We start from the raw sequence: 27,245 nt of genomic DNA, 5'->3' as shown, positions 1-27,245 counted from the left end.
CCAGACTGCGGCATGACTAGAAGAGAAAAAAACCCCACCAGCCACTCTTGGAAAGATTCATTGAAAAATTGCCTTTTTTTAATCCACTGGAATGTCAAGACAACCTTACATATTTTTTTCCTCCTTTGTGATCAGTAGGAATTATTGTTTCATCTAATTAGAAACATAGGATTCTGCCTTATACAGAGTCAAATCACTGGTCTATCTAGCTCAGTATTTGTTGACACCGACTGGCATCAGTTCCTGAAGATTTCAGACAGGAGTCATTCGCACTCTTACTTGGAGACACTGAGGATCAAGCCTAAGATCTTTTCTATGTGCTTTACTATACGTTTTCATTTATCCTTCTACAAGACAGTGGGGGAAATGTTTCATGAACATGACTTTGAATTCTTTACGCAGTGCAGTCTTATACATGTCTACCCAAAAAAGGTAATTCTCAGTACATAACTTTCTGTGACATTTTGGCTTAGCCCTAGAAGTTAGACAGGGAACAGGAGAAGTGGGGCAAAGAGGTGGAAGGTGGTGAAGGAGGATCAGAGTGGGATAGGTGGGTGCCATGATGCATTTTGTCCCTATGAGCAGTTAGGCCAAGAGGCAGGCTTCAGGCGTGCCTACAAGGAGGAGTGCCTTGGTCACAGACTAGCACCAAGTTGGGCAAACCTCTTTGGCAGCTCACTGCTTAAGGCAGCCTCCTTTCGTCTGTGGAGCATGCAATGAAAGGGAAGCTTGGTCCGGGTATAGCCAGGGAGTTGCCAAGTTTTATTCAAATTTCATCTTAGACATCTTGGGGCAGGCTTGTGAAAATGAGGAGGATCCAAGGAAAAACGAATTGACTAGAAGAACAGCTAATCAGTTAGCTGTTTTTTTTTAAAAAAAGTAGCTAATTTATGAGGAAGGAACATTTCTATATTGCTTCCTGCAGTTACAAATGACATCTTAGTTCTTGAACCATCTGGGGTGTGAAAGCAAATGCATCTGCGTAGCCCAAATTGATCTGAAAAAGATGGAAAGGAAACTTCTCGCTGTGGAAAAATCATCTTCCCCACGCTCTTCCCCATCTTGCCTCTCCATTTCATAATGTCATTTACAGGTCTGTCCACACGTGCACATGCCCTACACTTGGTTGCGTGCATAAATTGTTTGCGCATTTTTTGATGCTTTATTTATTTCTTATAATTACTACTTTTGTTATGCTGTATGTATTTTTTCCCCATGTGGTAAGCCATCCTGAGCATGGTTTGAACTATGGAAAGGTGGTATACAAACAAATGTGTGTGTGTATGTATGCATGTATAGTTCCACAAAATTTCATTCAGCACTGATGGGAATCACTGCACTGGGCTTTGGGTTTCTTGTCGTTCTTGAGCTGCTGGGAATGTTACCTGCAACTGCATCGAATGAAGTAGTTCTTTGAGCAAATCTAGGGGGAAAGATGAATGGTTGGGCTGTATGTGTAAACCAGGTCTTAACACTCTTCCCGGCCTCTTTGCCCCCTCCTTCTACTTCCCTCCAACCCCTTTGCTGGGATCTTGACTTACTTTGGCAGTTAGCTGCGTATGTAACAGGGTTGCCATGGAAACAGTATCCAGCACACTGCGCTCTGTCTCTCTGTTCTCTCTTGTCTTTCCTATCCCACCCTCTTCTTCTGTTTCTGAAGCCTGTTGCCATGGAAAAACTTATAATCAACTAAAATTCTTAGATCCCCTTCCTTTTGTTTCATACATTAAGATGCTTTATCTTGAGGAAGGCTTAGGGACAAGGCTTCAGTTTCCTCTTTAAAAATCACAATACCTTCCTGATGGTGTGCAGGTGTGTGATGTCTTGTGTCCTCTGTGATCACAGCAGCATGTCCTGTCAACCTGCCTCAGTATCTTGTATGATACTGCACAGGATTTTTTTTTTCTTGGGGGGGGGGAATTCTTCTTGGACTGCCTGGCGCTGCTACTTGATGCTACAAAACTCTTGTCCAAGCAAAATAAAATTAAAAAAAGTAGTACTCATATAATAGTACTCTCTCTGTCGATGAACCCATATTACTTTCCCAGTAATCCACAGGAATGAACACAAGGCTCTCTCTGAGGTAAATCTGAGTCATTTCTTGAAGCCCAGTGTCAGCTAACTTTTGGATATGTTGTCCTGCCTCATCTTCCCATGTTTGCTGCATTCCCTGTTTCCCCACTCCTACTTTTGGGGCTGTAAGGAAACAGTGTCATGAACATTAAGGGTATTTGTGAGAGGTGAAATTAATTTGTTGGAGTTGGTGTGGGTAAGGAAAGGTGCTATTATTGCACAGGCCAGAAAGGTGAAAGTAGGATGACAGTGGTTATGGTAATGATGAAAAGCAACAAGCAGTTCAGGTGTTGGTAGTGAAGAGGAGTCACTGACAACAATGGCAGTCTAAATAAAACCACACTGAAAATGGTTGTGGCTAATCGGGGACATGACTGTGATGAAGAAGAGGAACACGACTAATGGAAAATCTGAGATGTTTGTGCCTGTGATTCAGGATGCTACTGTTGGCTCTGGAGTTGTATTTGATTTCAGTGCTTTTATTGAGACATATCCTAAAGCTGTACTTTAGCTACATAAGAGAACTGATTTTATCTTCTTCTTCTTTTGTCTTTCCCTCATGCCTCTCTCACAGTTTCACTCTGTCTCTTTCTCTCTAACACACAGTTTTATTAATATTGCAGTCTTATCATTTAATTAGTCCCGGGAACTGTTTAAAAGTGGTATAGAAATCTAACAAACAAATGAATACATAGTATTAAATGAGCTGCTTCTGATAAGTAGTCTCAGTCTATTGGTTCCCTGAGGAACCATGCCCTCTTGGAAGGTGACCTGTGAACATGATGTCTCAGGAAAATGAAAATGAACTTCAAGGAAGTTTGAAAATGTGGTTTGGTTAGGAAAGGGTAAATAGATTAAATCCAAAGTAATTTCAGAAGCTTTAAAGAACATGTTTCTATGGAAACATCAACCCACAAAGGAGAGGGAGAGAGAGAGAGAGAGAGAGAGAGAGAAGGGAGAATAGAGAAAATTGGGAACTTTTTTTTTATAGAAAGGAGGAACCGCCATGCTCAAACCCCCACATAATATTGACAAAATAATAATAATAACTGTTCATTTTAATTGACTTCTCATTAAAAATATGATGTTGGGGCTGAAACAGCTCTGAACCACGGAATATATATATATATATATATATATATGGAGGTTTTGGTGTCTTCGGGTGTCTTCCCGTGTAAGAGTCGGGGTGTCTGTGCGACGTTTCGACGAGGTCTCACTCGTCATCTTCAGGCTGGTGCTTTCGGCTTCTTGTTACTGGAACAGAGCAGAATCTGGTGTTTGAGTTCCTATAAATACTGTTGAGGGGTGTGGTGTATAGCCTCCAACGTTCTGGGCAGAGAGGAAGTTCCTAGATTAGTGTGCCTCTTCTTCTTTTTTTCCTTAATTACTTGAGGGATATCTTGAGTGATTTCATGAGTGATATTCTGAATACCACTGGGTGGGTCATTAAGTGTAGATTAGTTGCTAAAGCTTTTGTGTCTTGACCTCTTGAGCTTGTGAAGAGTTTTTCTGAGAAGATGGCTGTGCTGCATTTAGTTGTGCTCTGGCTTGGCTTCGTGTATAGGGGCGAGCTGTGGTTTTGTGCCTTGTGCCAGCCAGATCTGTGTAGGGATTGCAGGGGGGTGCAGCATCCGGAGGTGCCACTATAGTTTGGCTACTGGATGGAGTCTGTAATATGTCTGTGGAGAGGGTCTGGGTTTGGGTCTGGTGTGGTTGATTGGTGACGGCGTTCTGTGTGCCTCTGGTTCTGGTGTCGGTTTTTGTGGGGAGGGCTAAGTCTGCCCAGCCACGTACATTGGACAAACAAACAGACGAATAAATGCACGTATCGCAGAACACGTACATTGCCCAGCCACGTACATTGGACAAACAAACAGACGAATAAATGCACGTATCGCAGAACACAAGAATGCCGTCAAAAAAGAATGCCGTCAAAAAAGAAGAAAAAACTTCCTCTCTTTTCCAACACATGAAAGAAACAGGACACGAAATTAATTTTGCAGATTCCAAATTGCTCTTTAACATGGAACATCACCACAAGAGAATAATCATGGAAGCCATCGAGATAGAGAAACACCCTCACAACATGAACAAGCGTGACGACACGTCCCGCCTGCCAGACATCTGGAAATTAGCCCTCCCCACAAAAACCGACACCAGAACCAGAGGCACACAGAACGCCGTCACCAATCAACCACACCAGACCCAAACCCAGACCCTCTCCACAGACATATTACAGACTCCATCCAGTAGCCAAACTATAGTGGCACCTCCGGATGCTGCACCCCCCTGCAATCCCTACACAGATCTGGCTGGCACAAGGCACAAAACCACAGCTCGCCCCTATACACGAAGCCAAGCCAGAGCACAACTAAATGCAGCACAGCCATCTTCTCAGAAAAACTCTTCACAAGCTCAAGAGGTCAAGACACGAAAACTTTAGCAACTAATCTACACTTAATGACCCACCCAGTGGTATTCAGAATATCACTCATGAAATCACCCAAGATATCCCTCAAGTAATTAAGGAACAAAAGAAGAAAAGGCACACTAATCTAGGAACTTCCTCTCTGCCCAGAACGTTGGAGGCTATACACCACACCCCTCAACAGTATTTATAGGAACTCAAACACCAGACTCTGCTCTGTTCCAGTAACAAGAAGCCGAAAGCACCAGCCTGAAGATGACGAGTGAGACCTCGTCGAAACGTCGCACAGACACCCCGACTCTTACACGGGAAGACACCCGAAGACACCAAAACCTGCATTCCTGTACCCGTGAAAATCTACGAAAGCATATATATATATATATATATATATATATATATATATATATATATATGGTGCCACAGTACATTAATGTTTTCGAACGTGAAGCTCCATAAACAATATTTTTATTCCATTGCTGGAATTTGATCCAGTGTTCCTACATGAGGCATGCTAGGATTTGTGTCACTCAGATGGTGAAGGCTTAGGGCAGCATAGCATTTTTTCATTAAATTTTGAGGTCTTCTAGTGTACTTCCAGTAAAGTAGTGTCAGCACATTCCTCTGCTTTTCATTTAGGACAGTAAGGTTGCTTCAGACATTATATTGTTGGAAGGTTTTTTTTTTGGGGGGGTGTCAGTCTGTATGATGCCCGAGTCCCTTCTAGTCCCTACTCCACCAAGGGTTAAATCTAATGGAGAATTCCATTGTTGAGTTAGCAAGGCAAGGGTCATGGTCGCCCCCAACACAAGTATTACATCAGTACAGCATGGTCATTACGGGGGTGGCTTTGTGGCAGAGGGCACATGGGTGGGCCCACTCCATCACCTGGCTGGTAGTGAGAGAGACAGAGTTGTATATGAGAGAGCTGGCCTAGAAGCAGGCAGAAGCCAGAGAGACAGAACCATTCTGGGGTGTTAATGCTGTGAACTCTCTATGTTGAACACCCCTTCTTACTTTCTGCTGTCCTTGGGATACTTTCCAATTTGTGCCTTCCATGTGTCAGAACCTGCCCCCCTCTGTCCTTTCTGCATTATCTCTTCTTCTTGAGCAATAGAAATACATCTGCAGAGAAGGGAAGGTTTATTCTGTCTATGACTATTGCCAAGGTTTAGCTCTCTTAAAAAAGTACTGTCTGTAGTCCACTTGTAATCTCCCTTAGTAAATAAAACTGAAAGCACTGAAACAGTCCATAAAAGAAGAGAAAGTTGTTTAAATGTCAGTCTTGTGATGTACAAGATTCTAACCCCACCTGTTCCTGTTCCTATAGGAAAAGAAGCACAAGAAAAATTCTCACCCCCACATTCAACCATCACTTCTTAGGCATTTTGCATGGAATTGTTTTGCCACAAATTCTACCTGACACTTCCCAGATGTTCTCCCCGAACAACCAGCTGCACCTACATCCCTCAGCTGAACAAGCCGTCAGCACCATAGTAGTTGACGTGGCCCAGGATGCTGGTGGAGAACGGGTTGGGGTGCGGGATGAGTGATACAAGATTTGGCAGTTCACCTGTGATATGCGCCAGAAAACAGTAGGAGTCTAATCTGGAACTGAACTGAATTCATTTGGGTCTCTTAGATTGCTCTTCATCTCTCATGAGAACAGGCTGTTCTGAGAATTTTTAAGGTCTAAAGTTGGGTCTGAAGTAAGCCTGCATGTCAGCTCATTGTGAGGATTCCAAGATAAAGGTAGATGAGATGGAAGGGAAAACATGTAGCATGTATTTAATTTAATTTAATTAATTTATACACCACCAAATCAACTATGTCCTATGAGCGTTTCACAATTTACGTAACTGTTTGCAGAACAAAGGTGTGGCCAAGATACTGAGTCAGGAACTCGAAAAGTTTCTTTTGCGATCTCTTTTCCTGCCGTCATTTCTAATTAGGAGGCCCTTGTCATCTGATGAAGGATGACCATATGGAATAGGAATAGGAAATCTTAAGTTGATTGACATACATCTTTAAAAGGCGTGTCAATCAACAAAGGATTTCTTCTCTCCATCCCTTTGAGAATGTCGTCTAAAAGATCTAAAAACAATGCCCATAGATGTTAGTGCTCTGTCTTTAAGATTCAGCTGTTCTCAACTGTTATTTTTTGTCAGCTCATCAGCACTCTTTCTCTCCATTCTCAAAATGCCTTTGCTTCCTCAGAATTATGCTCTGCATATATTGCCAAGAATAAAATTGATTTTCTGGTTGTTGGTTGTTTCTTTTTTTTTTGCAGTTTCCTCTTGCTTCTTTTGTTTATATGTCAGATTCTGTCACATTGAAAATAGAAAGGGCCCCCTGCTACTAATATTGGAGCAGTGTTTTTGTTTTTTATTTTTTTCAACTGCTTGCTTTTGGGAAATTGTGAACCTTAGAATAAGCATGCAGTTTTCAGACTGGATGTTCATGACTCTGTATTGTAACAACTACTGACAGAACACTGTATTTGTCTGTGCATTTTGCGTGTGTTTGTGTGTGTGTGTGTGTGTGTGTTTAAGTGTATCTGAGAGACCTCTACTGGCTGAATTGGAGCATTTTTCAATTTGCCTATGCTATGGCTCAGGGTTATCTCAGATTTCAAACATACTTCATATCTGTTTTATAGGTAATGTTAAGCAAAGATGGCTTGCTTCAAACATTAAATTAGTACCAAAATTAATATGAAAATTAATTTAATCTGTCATAGTTGGTCTTCTGTACACCCTGATCCCAATTAGACCTTTGCAGGTTTAAAAGAGCAGGCCCAGATTAGCCTGATCATTGCAATGTAGGGCTGCCTTCTTCTGTCAGACTACTGTAACATCTGTCTATTCAGACTAGCAGTGGCTTGCTAAAGTCCCAGGCAGCAGACTTTTCCATCCCTGCAGCCTAAAGTGTTTATTAAAATAAGAAATGCCAGCAGTAGTGTGGTGCCAAATTCAGAAGTATAGGGTCCCTTCATGATAACCCTTGCACACTCAGATCATACAACCTTCTAATATTATACAATAATAATAATTGGGGGCATTATATGATCAGTGCAGATAGCCACATGCTGCCTTTCAGCTAGATCAAGTTACACATACATGGGCAAATGATTTGGGTGCTCCAATATCTTCTTTCAGATTGACTCAAGTTGTGCTTTCTTTGATGTTCCATTGTTCATAACAGAAAATGCACACCATTATCTTGAAATTGAAGCAACTTATGTTTACATTGTTCCTAAATGCAGAACTTTGTAGCATACAGAACAACACTTCCTCACTGTCCTTCTTTTATTCAGGTAAAACAGTAAGGAAAAGCATACAGTCTTTGTTTTTCAAATTAGTAGAAAACCTCATCTGGCTATATGATGTTATGCACCCTACTTTTGTAAAACAATGTTAAACATACTGGGCTGCCAAGGCTGAAATCCTGTACCCACTTACCTGTAAGTAAGTCCCATTAACCTAAAAGAGACTTTTGTTCTGTGAATGGTTAATGAGTGCTTAGACACCAGCTTCTGCAAAGTCGGAGACTCACAAAAGCCTCTTTGCAAAGGTCCATCTCAAATGCCTGCTGAGGCAGCCAAGGCGGGGTCACCTGCTGTTGCAAAAAAAGGAGCCCGTTTGCGCAAGCAAATCAGCTGCTTAGGAACAGAGTCAGTGCAGAGAGTAGTGGCATGGAGGTGTAGCTCCATTAGTCAGCAGTGGTATGTATCCTAGCAAAAGAGTGACTATTTAAAAGTTGGGCAGGTCAGACAAGCAGAGGTGCATCCAGAGAGGAAGAAAACCAGGGTGAAGCTCTTTTTCCTCTCTACGCCTAAGGCCTAGGCAGAAGCCCCGGGAAAGGGCTGAATTACCAGCTACTGGGTCTGCCTCATGACAAGTGAATAATTTAGAAAGCAGAAGAATACCTGATTCAAGTTCACTGAAAGGATTGAGAGGCAACACTTGGTAGCAGAGGACTGTTAGTGCAAAATATGTAATAGAGAATACAGTAGTCCAGAATAAAAGAATATTTTTTCCATTATTATTTATTTACTGTATTTATAATGTGCCTTTCAGCCTGAAGTCTCCCATATGCACAGGGATATATGCAATTCACCAGATTCACTTCATTATTGTGGATTCTGTTACCCCCAAGTTGTGTCACATGCTGGAACTGTTTTTTATTAACTTGGGAGGGAAGGTATATCTCGGAAGTTATAATTCCAAACTTTTTAATGCTTTATGGAGTCTTCCAGTGGTCTGCTTTTGAGTCATTACCTTTATCAAACAAGTATGCAACTATTTGAATTTTTGGGATTGAGGAAAGTCTGAAATGGGTGGCTTTTGTTCCTTAATGTTTCTAACTAGTGTCTTTGATGCAGGCCTCGCTAAAACATGTCAGTCTAGATTATCATGGATCATTGGTACTAAATCCTTCCAGAAGGAGTCTCTAAGAGCAGACAGCATGTGACCCTATAGTGTTTTTTGAATACAGGTTAAAAACTGGGTTTAGTGCACCCAGCAGAATTAGAAAGATTTTAAAGACTCATATATTTGCTGCATATGTTACCGACATAACCATTAAAAAGTTAGGAAGTCATTAGAGTCCTCATCCAACCCTTGCAACCTACAACTTGTGACTTCATCATCCTAACATTACTTCACCCACATTTACCACCCACTGCACACATGCCTTCTGTCTCCACATGCCTTCTGCTTGAGTTCAGGAACTGGGCTTCTTTCCCAGTTCCTTTGTTTTCCCATGTCTCTCTCCCTACATTTGAAGTGCGGGGGACAGCAGTTCAGTGACTTTTTTTTGGTACATCAGTGCTTTTGTCCATAAATCACCAGTTCTGCAGATATTGCTTTCATTATACCAAATATCCCTCAGGTACTGATGTCTTGCTGCAAATATTAACCTCTACTGTGGCTATTGTTTGCCTCTGCTTCAAGCTCCTTCACCACTTTCTATTGCCCATCTATGTGTCAGACACGTTTCCTCTCTTTCATCGCTCTCATCCAGAAATGCTATGCACGGCTTTCCTTTTAACCCTTTATTGAACTGCTTGTTCCCCCACTGTTCACCAGGCACCCTATTGCATATTCCATGAGCATCTATTCTTCTTATACCTCCTGCAGTTGCAGGTTATCTCCCCTCCTCAGTGTCTCTGTGTTGAGACAAGCCACTGAGCCAATAAGTCAGGCTTGCAACGATGGAGAATGGAATCCTGTTACAGAGCTAATCAAGTTACAGATAGGTAGCCGTGTTGGTCTGCCATAGTCAAAATAAAAAAATTCCTTCCAGTAGCTCATCTCAGCTATCTGCCAATCTCCCATTCCCACCACCCTTCTGAGTAATACTCCTCCCCACCTTCTCACTATATAGAAGGATCTGGCAACTTCTGTTTCAGTGTATCTGAAGAAGTGTGCATGCACACGAAAGCTCATACCAAGAACTAACTTAGTTGGTCTTTAAGGTGCTACTGGAAGGAATTTTTTTATTTAGAGCTAATCAAGTTATCAATTACCCTAACTGAGGGAGAATCAAGTTTTACGAGTTGATTTTTATTTTTTTTAAAGTCAGACTTCCATTTGTTGTATTATCAGAAGATGTAAAGTGTGCATGTATGTGTGTAGCCTGGAATTTTCTGTATGGCGACTGTGTTGAGGAAAACAAGGTAACACTTTAATGAGGAAACGTGTTTAAATATTTGATGTGTACAAATTTTCCCAAAGAATTAGAGAATTCATTTGCTCACTGAAGCATTTGCATGTCCAATTGGGAGACGAAATCTTACCAGTGAAGTGTGAAACTACTTTGAGTGCAAAGCTTAGCATGCTTCTTTCTCTGGGGTTGCACAAAGAATCCTCTCCCCCACCATTATTAGTTTTGGTTCTGAATGAAGAATTGCCAAGCAAACAAGAGCCAATTGGTAATACATTTTGCTGACCATTGGCTTTAAGGAAATAAATGACTGGCTGATAATTCTAAGAGATCCCTTGTAGAATTCTATACACGTGCATGGTATCTCAAAGCTGTCATGCTTAAAATCCCAGGATCTGATCATTGTTTGGAGGCTGAGAGAACTGTGCAATACTGCTGCTTGTGAGGGATGTTCAATATTGAACATTATTTTTATTTAAATGCGGTTTCATTAAATGCTAAAACACAGCTACAAAAGTTTGATGCTGGCATTTCACAGCTTCCCAATATCACAGCCTGAGGACATTTGGTAAATGGCCTTTAGTGTTCTATCTGCAGATCTCAATTCTTTCACTACCTGGATAGGAAAAACTGCCCATGAGGGCTGATTTTAATAAAGAATCAAGAAGAAGAATTCAACAGATGAAGCAGCGTTGGAAAAGGCTTGAAGCCACTTTAGATTTTAGATGAACAATTTTGTTTCTTTAAAGTAAGGTGACGTCTTGCAGCAAAGAACTGTATATGGCACTCTTCCCCACAGTTTTTTGTTTGCATTTTAATGAAGAACTACTAAGTTGCATTTCTCAAACCAGTACATGAACTGAAACACAGCTATACTTCAAAATTCATACTTTTCCAAATTTTGAAGTGGAGCTTTCGAACTGCACAATGTGTACAAAAATGCTCATTTTTGGGGGGGAGAGTGTGCATATTACTGGAAATGGTCAAAGCTGCATACAAAAAATGTGTATATGAGGGAAAATATGCATTAAAATGCTGGTGAATTTCCATGATGAATTTTTAAAAAATGCAAATTGCTTATAGAAATGTAGAGCGCTGAATTTAAGATTGGAAAAACGACAAATCGAGAGAAACCCAACATGACAGATTTTTCCATCCTTAATATCACAGCATCAGCTCACGCATGTGAGGGAAAAGTGACCATAAGCAAGACTCTGTGAGTACAGCATCCAGCAGCCCAGACTCCAAGTAACTGAAGGCATTTTTGGACATATTTTGCAAAATATGCCTATGATTTCAGACTATTTGTCCTTTTGTGTATCTGGCAGTGGGATAATTATTGCCACATGAATAGAGCAGGCTTATCAGGCATCACACTCGTGCCTCATGTCTATCTGTCTATTTAACAGTCTTAATTACAGTTATTGGTGATACACCCAGGTTTTAATGTTACAAACCAGGTCAACCCTTTCCTCCATGATTAAATCATAGAGCATTGATGTTTTATTTAACAGTGTTGTCAGATTAGGGGAGTTATAGGCTCCATCACCCAAATTCTGCAAGCTGAGAGAGGCAGCCAAGGAGAGGCAATGGTCTTCTACTAACCAATGTTCCTTCTATTAGTTTGTGCTGGCTGCTTCCTAACACCATATCTCCCCTTGCCCATAACTACCGGGATGGTGATTCCCCTCCCTCCTTCCATTTCCCAAACACTACATATATATATATAAATAAAATTAAAATATAAACATATAAGTGGTCATTGGCTACAAAGATGATCACTTAATACCCTTTCCCAACAAGGATACTGGTAAGATTAAAGCACACAGGGCCAGGGCACAAAATTTTTATGTGCAAAATCTCAATGCTTTTTAGAGAACTGAAATAACCACATTTCCCAAGCTGCATAAACAGAATACTTTAATTCCATTATACTTCTTTTTAAAAACTTGCAATAAAGTGCTTTTTACTCCTACCTGGCAGTACTTTGCAAAATAGTGCAATGACTGACAAATAAAGTACATGATAATTAATAGATGCTAACATCTTAAATGCATGCAGTTCTTAGCAGCTTCATCGTATATTATGAAGTACATAACAATTTGTAGATCATATATTTCGAAGTGCATACCAATGCATGGAAGCTAACAGTTAAAGCTCACAATTCATTGCAGTTTGATCATATACTTTAAGATACTCTAAAATCACCTCTCATCAGTCCTTGCAGGGAGCCACTCTTTTGTTAACAGTAGTTGGCTTCAGCCACCTCCTTCGGTCTGGCCTCTCACCCCAGGCTCCCATTAAAGTAATCAAATAACCAAGAAACCTAGACTGTGCTGTTGTTGTTGGCAACCGTCTGTCTCAAGAGGCAATGGAGTGTGCCTCTGGGGGTGAAGTCAGACCACTGTGAAAGCAGCTACTAAGTCACCTCCCTCAGGCGCGAGCTTGGATAGTATGTCTGTATGACCTGGGCTGCCCAGATGACAAGACCCTCTTCTTGGTATTGCTGATGTGGTCCAAAGGAAAGCAGAGCACTATGTTTGGCACCAGCCTGGCTGCAGGAGTTGCCAGAAGGAGGCGTACAAGGCGCCATCCTTCCATCTTATGGACTCCACTCAGGATTTGCGTGGGGTGTTCTTAGCATTTTCTTCTCCTGAAAATATCCCACAAGGCAGGGCATGTTTAGGATCAGAGTTTTCCTTCTGCTAAATGGGCTACCTTCCCAGGTTGATGAGCCCCATCTGCCCTTCATTTCCCTCTACAGCATGTGCAGAAGCTGTCTTCTTCACCGTTAGACCCACTATTGGTCCCATATGCTCAATCCGCTGGAGGCTGTCTTTGCATACAGTAGAAGTCCCTAACTCACCAAAGGTTTGACACCCATTGGCTACCCTCACCTGGTTTAGCCAGCCAGTCGAAATTGTTTCTTGGGTTGTGGCCACTGTCGCATGTTGACAGCTTCTAGGAGCCACGGGTGAGAGCGAGTGCAGGATGGGGACCAAAGATGAACAAGCTACCGCAGAAGGAGCATGATGTGTCCCCCACTGGAGTAGTACCCCTAACACCCCATATATTTAATGCACATTTAATACAACTCTATTTGTTGTGTTAGTTATAGAACCCTCCTTGGGTGAGATCCAGGGAAGGAGTTGCGCTCCATGTGTGAAAGGCAGATTGATTTCACATCCACACACCCTAAGGCTGTCTACATACCATACATTTAAATCATATTTAAAGCACATCATTTCCCCTAAAGGACCCTGGGAACTGTAAATTACTGTACTGCACACACAGCTGTAATTTCCAGGATTCTCTGAAAGAAATCACATGTCTGAAATGTATGGTTTGTACTTGACCTTAGACCTTAGAGACCTATATGAAACCAACCTACCTTTTGCACAGGGCAGCTCCACCCAACACAGCTCCTTCTCTGGAGCTCACCCAGAGAGCGGTCTACTACTAATACAACAAAGAGAATGCTTCCTGTTCCTCACTCCTCCCACAAAAGATGACTGACTTTGGTGTAACCCCATGCTGTTGAGCAGCCCACTGCCCATAGCAGCACCTCCTTTTATCCCGAGGTCATGCCCAGAACTGACTCAGGTGCCGAGGAATTCAAGAGTCAGCCTCACTTCCTTTTGCTTGCATTCTGGAGCTGCTAAAAAAGATTATCAATGCACTTAAAGCAGCACAATTCCTCGACAGGGCAGATGTTCCAGGAGGAGAGGGGAAATAAAACAAAACAATCTGGCACCCCTTTTCTGTTGTTGTCAGCTCTGCTTCTTCTTAATCTTATGGACTCAGATGATGCTGGGGGGCATTTTATGTTTATACACACGCCACACCCTATAAGCTATTGAAAGCATTATGGGCCAACATCAGTAAGATTTGTTTTGGCAGAAGCTGCATTTTTCACATATGTCTCTACTTTTTCAAAAATAATGCTTTATATTTTGCGTCTCGTAGTTGGAAATTGATTCATGAATTTTAAAAAAAATCAACATATATTCATAAGCTCCTCACAGACCAATTCTATGCAAATTTAGTCGGAAATTACTGTCATTGAAGTTAGTGGAATTTACTTCTAAGTAAGCATCTTTAGGATCAGGCTGTCAATCATTCTGAAGATACGTTGTTCAATGAGGCATTTTACTTTCCTTCATCCTTTCCATTTTGGTTTGCTGTTTCTAACTTCTTTTCAAATCTACATTGGCTTGGATCTGGATTCAGAGTTGTCTTTCCATGGACAGATAGCCTTCTTTTGTGGATGGAAGGAACTGAGACTCCTGCTGGAGAAGGGAGGGGGATTATTATTATTATTATTTGTCAATTTCCCTCTGCTGCCCCCAGCACCACTTCCCATGCTATCCCAAAGGGCCCCTGCCTTTTCAGAGGGCATTCAGGGCTTCAAGGGGACATTAAAAACCTGCAGAAATTGCCTTCCACCCTTTCTCCAGTGGGAGCATCCCATGAGCAGAGTTCCACACATGGGACTTCTGGATCCAAACCACAATGATGACAATAGTACAGAGATCAGTGACTTAAGGTTATAACAAATCTTCATTTTACAACACATTAAATGTTTGTATTTTCTATGGATTCCTTTTGTGTCTCTACACTTCTTTCTGTTTTGTTCTCAGCTGCTTCAGACCAGCTACTAGGCGTGGGGTTTTTTTACACTTCAAATTGTACATCTTGCTGAGAGAGAGATTCCTGGTATTCTTGCCACACACCCTAACTTTGTTATCTCCTGATTGTGGTTCTAATATTAGCAGATTTTTCACTTAGCACAGTGGCACTAGGACTGCTGATCATATGTAGAGTATGGGGCTTCTGACTTCACTGATGGTAACCTGTTTTCAGTACTGGACTTTGAATCATGTTAAGTGACAGCAGAGACATGAGTGCCCCAAGTTTCTTCAGAGTGCATTTCTGTTAATACCAAATGGGATCATGTCTTTGTGGACAATGAACACAGGAGCCCAGGAGCTTCTGGACTTGCAAATATATTGGCTGGCAGGGACATCATCTGAATTAAAAGTGAACATCTTCTTTGTCATGGATGCAATAAGGGAATTTCACAGGAAATCTAAATGAGAAATGCTGTTGTACTAATGTTATGGGCAAGCGAAGCAAAAAAGTATTTTAACTTCCAGCAAAACATCATACAATATATAGTGGCATTTATTTGAAATGTTGCAACATGAAAAAGAAGAAGATGAAAGTTACATCCATATGTGATGGGACTATGAACAAGCAAGGACATATTGGCTAAAAATAAGAAATATGATAGAATTAATAACATGCCAAATTAGAGATGGCTCTGTTATTATCTTTATTAAGCTGCAAAAGGAATTTAACTTTGTAGCATTGTTAAAAGCTTTTGTAGACAATAGCAGCAGCAAGAATATGATATGCCATAAAACAGAGATTAACATCATTTCCTTCTGAGGAGGAATGGGAACATAAAACGTATAACTGTGCAGTCATGTCTGTTGGTGCAATCTTAACCTTGGCTGCTGGTGCAACAGGACCCACACTGGGCCTAATGCTGTCACATGATGCAATGGATTCTAGGTTGGATTACACAGTTGGTTAACCAATTATATTAGAGTAAGTGAAGAAAGAGTAAAAATAGATCTTTGTTGGAGTAAAAACTGTTTATTGAGTTTTGGCAAAATAAAAAGTACATACTTAATACAAATATTACATGCTTATTTAATTTGTTTTAATAGGTAAGTATAGTGGGTCATAGTCAATGCTAGTCCTACTCAGAATAGTCCCACTGAATGTATAATACTAACTTAGGTTTATTAATGTCAATGGAACTTCTCTCAGTAGGACTTAGTTGATTGAAACCCAAAGTGTAAAGAATACCACAGGTGCATATAGTGAAAAACTCAATGGGCTGTGTCTTCTCTCTGAGCAATCCCCTCCCCTCCCCTCCACCTCAACTCAACTCAGCTCAGCTCAGCTTGGCTCAAGGCAAGCAATTAAATTAATAGCTTTCTTCCAATTAGCATTTTATTGAATTGTTTAAAAATATTATTATTTAAGTGTTGTTATTATGCAGAGTAATTGTATACATGTTCACATATTTATACACACATGGCTATGTGATAATTTCTTTGCATAATAATATCTATTTCATTTATTTAGAAAATGAAATAAAATAATGACAACATTTTCAATAGAAATTGAGCTAGGGAAAAAATCATAATCACATCAGCAAGGCCCATTTCATGAAACAGGTGAGACTGTGTGGCCTGCTTTCTTTGGAAATCTTTGTATATCTATGGATTCCCTTTGTTTCTCTTTCCTTCTGTCTCTTCTTTCTTTCTCCTTTCTGATTTGTTCCCAGCTGCTCCAGGCTAGCCATTAGTGTTCTCAGTGGTTTTTTTACACTTCAAATTCTACATCCTACTGAGAGAGAGATTCCTGGTATTCTTGCCATGCACTCTAATTTTGTTATCTTCTTTTCTCTCTCTTTCTTCTCTAGGTACCTGATTAATGTCACGTTTGAAGGGAGGAATTTGTCTTTCAGTGAGGACGGCTACCAGATGCACCCAAAATTGGTTATCATCCTTTTGACCAAGACGAGGACGTGGGACAGGGTAGGATATGTTTGGTAACTCTCAGGCTAGGACTGGGAGGCAAAGGGGTAGAGATGTTCTTCTAAGGGCTAGTAGAATTTCAAGAAGTAGAGTTTGCTAGCCATTTCTCATCTCAGAGGTTCATTTGAGACAACAGTTTACTGAATAACACATGAGCATGCATGGTTAATATTGTAATGAGATGCTTCTTTAGTTTGCCTTAAACTTCCATAGGTTTTATTTTATACTGTAATCTGTAGTTCATAGCCTTCCTGTACAACAGAACCTACGCAGAGATGGAATCACCTGACGTATCTCCAGTGAATGTTGCCAGTCCAGTGATCACGTGGTGTTATTGTGTCAGTTACCCCTTTGCATTTTACATGTAAAATTAACATACCCAATGACAATTATGATGCGTTGGTGAGTAAGGAGGTACTAGATCAGTCTGTACATCCCTGCAGTTGTGGCTCCCCCTACGAATGAGCATAAACTGAAGCCTGACGATATCGTGGTTGCCATTCTGTGTAATTAGGCTCAGCCCTATGCACACTCAACTGGGAGTTAGCTCTGTTGAACACAGTGGGACTACTTTTGAGAAAATGTGCATAGAATTACACATTTAATCCCACTGAGGCCAGTGAGGTTTCAGCAGATTAATTGTGAGCACAGTTGCAGCATATGAGAGGAGATACTTTATTTTCATTGATGATGGGAGGCTGAGAGATCATCGGCAAGGTGACCACAACAATGTCATGGTAGAAATAAATGTAAATGTTGTATCTTGTCTTTCTTTAGTTCAGAACCTCCTGTATACTAGATATGCCGCATGTTGCCCATTTCATAAAATTTTTGTGTTCAGTAATCTTATCTGGGGACATAAGCCTACTATCTTAGATGCACAGAGTATTAGCTTAACTTGTTAGGCATATATGTACAGAGAGAAAGAAAATGGGAAACTGGAGCCCAAAAGCCATGAAATGCTAAGAGTTTTTTCTCTATATCTGTGTACATACTCTCACATACCAATGGGGCATAACAAGTCATGCACCTAATGAAGCGGGCTTTATACCATGAAAATCCTTTGGCACAAGTAATCTATTAATCTCTAAAGTGCCACAATCCTCTTTGTGTGTGTGTGCTTGATGTAAAAGAGTAACACAGTCATCCCTCTGCAATTTGTCACCACTGATAGATAAGAAGCCAAAGGAAAACATGTAGAGCCGAGAAATGCATCATCAGCACACTGGTGACAGCTCAGGCCACTTCCCCTGGAATTTTCCCTAATTCTTGTAGCCTTATGTTTATTTTAAAGAGAGTGAATGTCAGAAGGAATAGTGCCCCCACCCTCACTCCAAGATACATAATGCAGACAAGTGGATAATGAGTAGTCAGCTATAACGGCTTGCTATGCTTTCCCTGGAAGGAGTGAATGGAAGAAAGGAATCAGACGCTATTCCGTCCAGCCCTGGGAACAGCATGCAACCCCTTTGAGCAGAGGTGGGTAACCTGTGACACTCCTGGTGTTCCTGGACTGCTGCTCCTATCAGCCCTGACCACGGGCCATACTGGCTGGTGATAATGGGAATTGGAGTCCAACAGCATATGGAAGGTCACAGGTTCCTACCCATGCCTTAGAGCAGCCTTTCTCAACCTTGGGTCCCCAGATGTTTTTGGCCTACAACTCCCATCATCCCTAGCTAGCAAGGCTAGAGCTCAGGGATGATGGCAGTTGTAGTCCAACAACATCTGGGGACTCAAGGTTGAGAAACACTGCCTTAGAGGCTGATAGATCTTGCCTTATCCCTAGAAGCATCTGATCCCTGTTCATCAGTAGGTTATCCTTCATGTTTTCCAGGCTTGTATCAGTTTAATGTATGAACCTTCTGAGATGCTATCTGACTCTCTCACCTTCTTTCAAACATTCTCCATTCTTACTCTATTCTAAATATGAATAGATAGAGAGCGCCAATCTTTTCCCTTAAAGAGACTTTTTCTTGTGCACTTCATCTAGCTCACTCTGAAATGGCTGACATCACTTTGGCAACAGACACTGCAGGTGTTCTTTTAGGACTATGTGTGTGAGAGAAGAGCATTCTACTGCAGCTACATCACTGGAGCGGGAGACTTTTAATGCTCAAGATTTGATTTACACTCACCCTCAGCAAAAGAATGGCAATTTCAGTGAGCTCTCTTTTGCATTTGCTCCTTTTAGAATATAAGCTTAATAAAACTAATCTTCTCAGTTTTGATCTGGTAACAGTCCTAATCCACTCACATAATAACCTAGAGGATGATCTGAAGACACATGATGAGGGCCTGCTGCTGATGTTGAACCAGTCTAGCACTTCAAGCTTCCTGGATGAGAGTCCACTGGGAAATATACGTGTTCAGCTCTGAGCTGTGCAAAGGAAGAGTGGGGTAGATGTGGAATCATATGTAATAATAGTAAAATCAGTTCTCCGAGTGCCTGTCCCTATAGCCATGTATCCACAACAGGGAATTCTTAGCAGGCTTGGGGGAATTCTAAGATTTGCAGAAACAAAACAAAAATCTTTTTTTTTTGGGGGGGAAGCAAGGTTAAATGGGCTACACCAAAACAGCCCACTGAAGGCTGAACAGTGGGTATGGTATGCTGACTGATGGAAGGAGATGGGGGACAAAGGAAAACTGGAAGGAAAGGGAGAGAAATTGTGTCCTGGAAGAGGGCACAGGCGGCTGGAACCCTGAATAAGAATACTCCAACAAATTACCTTTGCTCATATGGAAACGTGACCATTCTCTTCATGCAATTGCTCATGCAGCTCTACCTTTACTGAATGCAAACATTGAGCCTGGACACTCTTAACCATGGGTAGGCAAACTAAGGCCTTCTCAATCCGGCCTGCGGACGGTCCGGGAATCAGAGTGTTTTTACATGAGTAGAATGTGTGCTTTTATTTAAAATGCATCTCTGGGTTATTTGTGGGGCATAGGAATTTGTTCATCCCCCCCCCAAATATAGTCCAGCCCCCCACAAGGTTTGAGGGACAGTGGACCAGCCCCCTGCTGAAAAAGTTTGCTGACCCCTGCTCTTACACATACCAAAGCAAACGTCATGCAGAATAAGTTTCTTTATGCAGAGCACCAGCTGTACATACCTCCAGGATAGCAGCATCAATATGTTTTAGGAATCTGTCATTGTGCTTTTCTTGCTGAGCATTTCTAACTAGCTAGGAGCACAGTGAGTGATCTCCCTGGACATAGGGGTCTTGGTCAATGTGGTGTCAAAAAGCCCAAAAACAAACCCTACATTAGGGAGTCACGCGATCTCTGTGCACATTTAATTCATGTGAAGGTTTCTATTACTTTCAGAAGGTTTCTATTACCTTACCACAATCAAGCACACTGCAATAATTTAATAAACAAATTGAGAGACCTTAAACCTTGCACTGAAATTCATCTTAAAGGTAAAGGTAAAGGTACCCCTGCCCTTGCGGGCCAGTCTTGACAGACTCTGGGGTTTGTGCGCCCATCTCACATTTATTGGCCGGGGGCCAGCGCTGTCCGGAGACACTTCCGGGTCACGTGGCCAGCGTGACAACGCTGCTCTGGCGAGCCAGAGCCGCACATCTTAGACTCTCACAAACTTTAGAATGCTTTCAGCATTTTAGACCAAATGATGACATCCTTTTCAGTATTTCATAACTAAATTATGACATCCTTTTATCTCATAAAGTCCAATCTTTATATGTTGTATAATTACAACCTATAACTTTGGTGTATGTTATTACACAAACCCTTTCATGGATTTTGTGTAGCAATGAGAGTCCAGGTCAGCACTTTCACAATGAGGCACCTGACAACCACAGTCCTTGCACACAATCTCATTCTACTTTGCAAGGCTGCCTACTCCCTTCAGTAGTTTATTAATAAGTTTGTCCACTGATTTCTACTCTTGTTGCATGAATTGAAGAGCATTACAACTGATTCAGCTTGGAATTTTTATGTTTCCCCTTCAAGAACATCTTCAATTTCTGTTTGCCTCCATATTTAGAAAACTGGCAGAATCATGCTGAATAATCACTTGTTTCTTAATGCCTCCATTGTAAACATGTGTTGCTTCTCCTTTTTTCCTGGACGTATTCAAATTAACTCTTAAAATAAAAGTACGCAGGACTGTCTTGCTTTCTCTTACCACAAAACCCTTTGATCCTCCAGGAGCTTGTAATGTGTGCTATTATTTCTGCCTGCTCTCAGAAAAGGTCGTGCCAGAGTTTATAGGTATCTTCTCCAGGGCCCTGCAGAAATCACAGATACCTGGGAAAACATCAAGACATGGATTGTTCATAGCTGATTGGTGCAATCTTTTTCATTCGCAGTACTTAGGTTCTGAGAGTGAGGTACACGAAGGAAGAACCAAATCCCATGTTCGTACTATCGCTATGATGTAACTGTCAGTAAGGTGGAATGTACCACATGTCACTGCATCCTATTTAACCTAAAAAATAATTGGTTGAGTCTTTTCCACTGTGAGTAAAAAAATAATCCTTGTCAATATGCTGTTATGCCAAGCATCAAGGATACAACTTCTCAGTAGGGTCCAGAATCTTTTAATAAGTTATGAGATGCATTTTCTATTAGATATGTGCTATTCCCAGTGCTCTCAGCAGAAGCAAGGAAGCATTGGAAACCTCACATTTTTGCTGACCTTCATTATTAGGACAAGTCTCCTTTGTATCTTTCTTGAAGAAAACTAGTAAATACATCTCATGTCATCTTCTGTTCTTCCCATGATGCTTCCTTATCTTATTAAATGGTGAATAGTTTTTCCTGGATGAGGCTGTACAAAAGGAAGTGTGGAAGACTACAAAAATGAGTCTGGTCATCTATTTCACCACAAGGACTTGATAATATTGTATTAGTTTGAACTGGGGATACTTGAAGAATTTGATGTTTGTGAACTCCAATGCAAACTGATCAGATCTGCTCCTTCGAGACTGATGTGCAGTTTAGTCTTATTGCCTGGATTTTCCTGTTACAAATAGCATGTCCATAAGATGATTGATATCTTTAAATTTTGACTACTCAAACATTGTTAACAAGCACAAAAACAATCTTAGCTTTTTAAAAAATTATTTAAAGGAATGGATCTAATAATTGAAATGCAATAGAATCTTAAAAGTGTAGCTTTCCCATGGAGTCCCTCAGCTTCTGAATAGGGAAAAGTAACTAATTATAAAATTTCTTGGTCAGGTTTCAAACAGTTTTACTAATTTTTACTGACCTACTTTTGTTGTTCAGAAGAATAAGATAATCAAACATCTATTTTATGACAAATGCAGGTCTTTTACCTCTGCTTCTTTTGTAGGGATGCCACTAATGACTTTGTGAAAATTGATGCCAGATCCTTTATTTTTAATATTTTTAATATGGTATTGTTTTAATTATTGATATACAATATAGATACATCATAAACAGAATACAAAGCAAGAATCAAACATGACCTTTAATAAATTATTTACAATTCTGATCTTTAATTTAAAGCTGGCAGTCACATTAGCAAATAATTAAACAGCTTAATTCTCATACTCATACAGTTTTAAATCTATAACTAACATCTGGCAGAAAAACCTATCGTACAATAAAGACATTCCATCTAAACAAAAAACAGTCCTGTCAATTATTCTGTTCTCTTGACATAAGGAAATATGTTCTCTTAGCTATCAGGGTATCTTCCCGACATCTGTTATCCCATTCTGTAATAGATGGAATGTTTCTAGACCTCCATTTCCTTTCATACAGAATTCTGGTTGCTGCTAGTAAATAAGAAACCATTTCCACATGCCCAAATTTTACTGATGCCTCCAGGTAATTTTGCAAATTAACTGTTGGATGGAGTAGAACTCTGTGGCCCAGAATCCTGTTAAACTTATCTTTAACCATTCTTCTCCCCCCCACCCTGATTCACATTTCCAACATGTGACTCAGCTACATTAGTAAAAAAAAGCAAAAAAGCATTATAACACTGTGACACCAGGTGGTGCTGTAGAGTTTGATCATTCAGTGATGTGATTTTGCATTATGAGCTTTACAACACATTTTCCTGAAATGGTTTTTCTTTATGTGTCTAGATCCAGCCACAGATTAAATAACTCTCCCTTCTCCTAGTGGCATTTCTAGCAAGGAGCTGGATAATTACCAATTTTTGTGTGTATTTTTACAGGGATAGTATATCATTGGGACATGATAATTTCTCCGATTCCCATATTTTGGGATCTAAGACTCAAGATCCAAAGCTTTCCCCACACTTCCATCAGGAATTTTTTTGCTGATATTCTGTGCCTATTTGAGCATATGGTCTTTGACCTGTTTTTTCTTTGTGTTGTATTTGAACTAGAATTAATGAACTTTTGCCAACACATATTTATTTGTCTTCAGATTCTGTCACATCTCTTGTATAGCTAGGCCTTGGATTCTAAACAATTTATTCCCCCCACCTCTTAAACCTTCTCTGCATTCATATTATCTTATCCACAATTCATTCCAGAGGCGAGGGATTCAGGCTCAATAGTCTTTTATAATGGCCCCAGATTCTTAGTAAGTTGGATATTACTGTATTATCTTTAACCTTCTGTGATCTTACATTATGATGTCTGCATAGTAAATTTTGCTTCAGGACATCAGTCAGCTTTTGTTCAAAAAGTAACATCCCATCATACGGACACACCATTCAGTATATCAACCAACTAAGGTCACTTGGAGCATATATTAAATGTAAATACAGCACTTGAAGCCCTCCTCTTCCTCCCCTCATTGTACCATTGCCTTTAACCTTGGCTTTTTATTATTCCATATAAACGTCATTGTCATTTATTGCCATTTATTTATTTATTAGGTTTTTTTTGCAGATTTTTGCATTTACAGATGTTGGAAATAAAAACTAAAATTTTGATATTTACAACAGCAATCCTATATGAAAATTAAAAAAAATGTGGGCTTTTGCCATTCTAGCAACAAATATACCGTAATTATTCTTTACATAAGTGTTTGTAATTGTTGTTATAAAGGTCCTGTATCTCACCTGATAATCTTATAATCAAGTATCTTGCTGATTTGGCTGTCCAATAGTAGATAGATATGATTTTCATGTATTTGCTTTTTGTGATCAGTAGATACATTTAAGCCTTTTATTTCTGTTTAGTCTATGTTCAGTCTGTATCCTGCCACTTTCCCGTATATTCGAATTTCAGTCTGTACTCCTTCAGCAAAACAGTGGGTTCTTTTACTGCAAGTACTATATCATCTGCATATAATTTAATTTCCCCCCTCTTTCTCCTTCATTTTAGCCCCAGGAATGTATTGTGTTAAATCTCAGTTCTGTTGCCAGAGGCTCAGTGGCTAACATGAAAAGAAGAGGAGAAAGCAGGCAGCCTTGCATAGTACCTTTGGATAACCTGAGCTTTTTTATTATTCTTTCTTTCTTTCTTTCTTTCTTTTTGACAGTGACCCATTTATACAGATTTTTTCCTATAGTTGTCAGATCCTTTAATGAAGTGTGCACAGTCCACAGCATTCAAGATTTAGGCTGCAAGCCACAAAAAAATGTAGATGCCACACTAAGGATTGCAAAAGTGCACTGTCCATGCTTAAGATGGAAAAGGGAACAGGGATCGTGTACGTTTAATAGTGATGTTTGTAGCAGGTGTGGTTTGCACCTGTGGAAATTCACTTTTCCACACGACTATTAAAGGTGCATGGCCTAATTTTACTTCTATCAGCTGCCACTGAGGATTGTGCCAAAACAGCGATTTGGAAGCTTTTGCCGAAAGGCAAGAGAGAAAATTTTACAATAAGAATGAATGAATGAATGGGGGGGGGGGAGCAAACAGCATGTGCTCTATCACCAGGTGACGCTGATCCTATGTCATTCTCAGATAGACTTAGCACATGAATATTATGTATGGCTTTTAGAGCAACCCTGCAATAAATTAAGTATCGTGTTCTGAGTGGCTTTTGTCCAAAATAGCCCTGTCAAGAGGTATCAAATAAAAATGGTTTGCCGGTGTTGAGGTAGCTCTTCATTTCCTCAAAGGACCTCATTTCTTTTGAAAGCCAGAGTGCAGTCTTCACCAGCTTGGTGCCCTACGGATGACCAGGGGTGATGGGAATTGTAGTCAGATTGTCAAAGATTGCTATAGTGAGTCATGTCTCCCAAATCCAGTGGAAGCACAGCGGATGCACTGATCAACCCAGCTTTTGTGACTCATTACCATCAATGCTGTCCCAAAGCTTTCCACAGTTTATACTCTATAAGAATCTATTTTTTCCCTGACTGAGATTAATTTTTCTGCTGGTATAACACAACGGCCACAAGAGTGTCCTGGGAAAACCCATTGCAGAATTCACCTCAGACATAAGCTGCAGTCTTATAACAGTTAATACCATTTTTCTGACATTTCCCTAACTGCTAATTTTCACATTATTTTTGAGCTCTCACACAACATAAAAACCACTTCTAGAAATATATCAAAATATAGCATGAGCTTAGCACTCATTATTTGTTTCCAGAAAAAAAGACTGCGAATTACATGGAACTGACATGCAATCATCATCTGAGGCCCTTGTTCGTGTGCCTTGTCTGTAAGAGGTCCGGAGGGCGGCGACACAAAAAAATCCACAGCTTTTTCTGAGGTGGCCTCCAACCTATGGAATGCTCTCCCCAAGGAGGACCACCTGGCACCTTTGTTATATGTCTTTAGGTGCCAAGCAAAAACATTTCTCTTGTCCCAGGCCTTTGGCTAATTAGGCAGTCTATGGCCTTATAAAGTGTGGGGTGGGTTGGAAGATTATTGCTTCTGTTTGTGTATATTTTTGTGGTTTTATGTTGGAAACCGCCTGTGATCCTCAGAGGAAGGGTGGTATAGAAATTTAAGAAATGATGACATAATACACAAATAATAATTAGTGCTAGGATTGCACAATATTCCAGTATATTGATGGAAATGGCATTTATATAGCATGGAGGCTCGAATATAATGCAGATATTAACAGTTAGGGAAACATCAAGAAAACAGAAGAAACTGTTGTGTGACTGCAGCCATAGATTCACTGTGTTAGGCAAGCTATTATTCTCTCAGTCCAACTCTTGCCCCATGCCCAACATATAGCACGGGGGCAATGATACTGTTTTTCTTTATAGTGCTTTGGCATGGATCTTTGCAATAACATACATGATGCGCTTAACCACTTGAGATGTATTTATTACTGTTTCAAGATACACAGATAATACAAGCACCTTCTCTCTAAGGTGTTGTGACAATTTTATATATGTAGTGATATTTTAAATTCATTTTGCTGCATCAATTGTATCAGAGAAGTGGAAAAGGACCTGCATCTCTCTGGGAGCCCCAGGTGCTGCACTTGACATGCATTTCTCTATATGTTGGCACCTTCAGCTTTATTGTAAATCAGTGAAGCCAATAAACATCACATTTTAACCACAAATGAACAAAATGAACCATCGAGGCATTGTTGAATGAGCCCACCCCCCCACCCCGCTTTTTAATACATTTTGCTGGGTACATTAGCAAATAGCAGCAGGAAGAAACAAGGGAACATTCATTGCCATAACATTTTTAAGCTTGCAGAAAATAAGGAGGAGGAAAATCTAACAATAAGAGCAGGTCTAGCTTGTGCTTAAGGAAACTTGCAGAGAATAAAACTGCTCTCTGAGCCTGAGGATGTGTTTTCGTCTGTTCTGTTCCATTTGCTTGAGACTGTGTCTCATTTTGACGTTGTTTCTTGGCCTGAGAGTCCTCGGCTTTTTTTCGTTTGCTTACTTACTGTGTTTCACTAACAGGAGATGATTGTTTTCTCCTTTGGACTTTTGGAAGGGTGCATGCCTTATTTTACTTGCATATTCAGTGTGCCCTGAAATTTTTATTTCTATTTTGTTTTTTTAGTGCTGGAGGTTTGCTTTCATTGAAACGTTAAACCGGCAAAATATACTATTAATACATCTTCTGTTGTAAATTTCACTCAGCCTGCCAAGAGCCAATTCCCCCACCGCAGATACTGGTTTGGTTAGCCCATAATCTTGTTGGTGACCTGTTGTAGTTTTCCCCCTCGTCTTTTTACTGCCATCGCAAACCAAATGTGTTACCTGCCATCATCCAAATATTTATTTGCAGTAGACTGAAAAACCTGGTTTGTTTTTGTATTAGTGTAGCATTTCCCTCTCTCCTCCCCAGTGTGGTGTTGTGGTTAAGAGCAGTAGACTCGTAATCTGGGGAACCGGGTTTGATTCCTCGCTCATCCACATGCAGCTGCTGGGTGACCTTGGGCTAGTCACACTTCTCTGAAGTCTCTCAGCCCCACTCACCTCACAGAGTGTTTGTTGTGGGGGAGGAAGGGAAAGGAAAATGTTAGCTGCTTTGAGACTCCTTTGGGTAGTGATAAAGCGGGATATCAAATCCAAACTCCTCCTCCTCCCCACCCATTGGGAC

At 40.5% G+C, this 27,245-nt stretch overlaps 1 protein-coding gene across 8 annotated transcripts in view; it reads left to right on the top strand.

Moving 5' to 3' along the window:
* The window catches only part of GRIN2B (glutamate ionotropic receptor NMDA type subunit 2B), a 285,857-nt gene that overhangs the window by 181,904 nt on the left and 76,708 nt on the right, over positions 1-27,245 (top strand). For all 8 annotated transcript variants that reach the window (XM_082239983.1, XM_082239984.1, XM_082239985.1 and 5 more), the window contains one exon: positions 16,665-16,779. In XM_082239983.1, the coding sequence (XP_082096109.1) occupies positions 16,665-16,779 (115 nt within the window). The remainder of the gene's footprint in view (positions 1-16,664; positions 16,780-27,245) is intronic.

Source organism: Podarcis vaucheri, assembly GCF_965113315.1.
Source record: "Podarcis vaucheri genome assembly, chromosome: 10".
NCBI lineage: Eukaryota > Metazoa > Chordata > Lepidosauria > Squamata > Lacertidae > Podarcis > Podarcis vaucheri.
The sequence above is the reverse complement of the archived record's forward strand: the minus strand, read 5'-3'. Positions and strand labels throughout refer to the sequence as shown.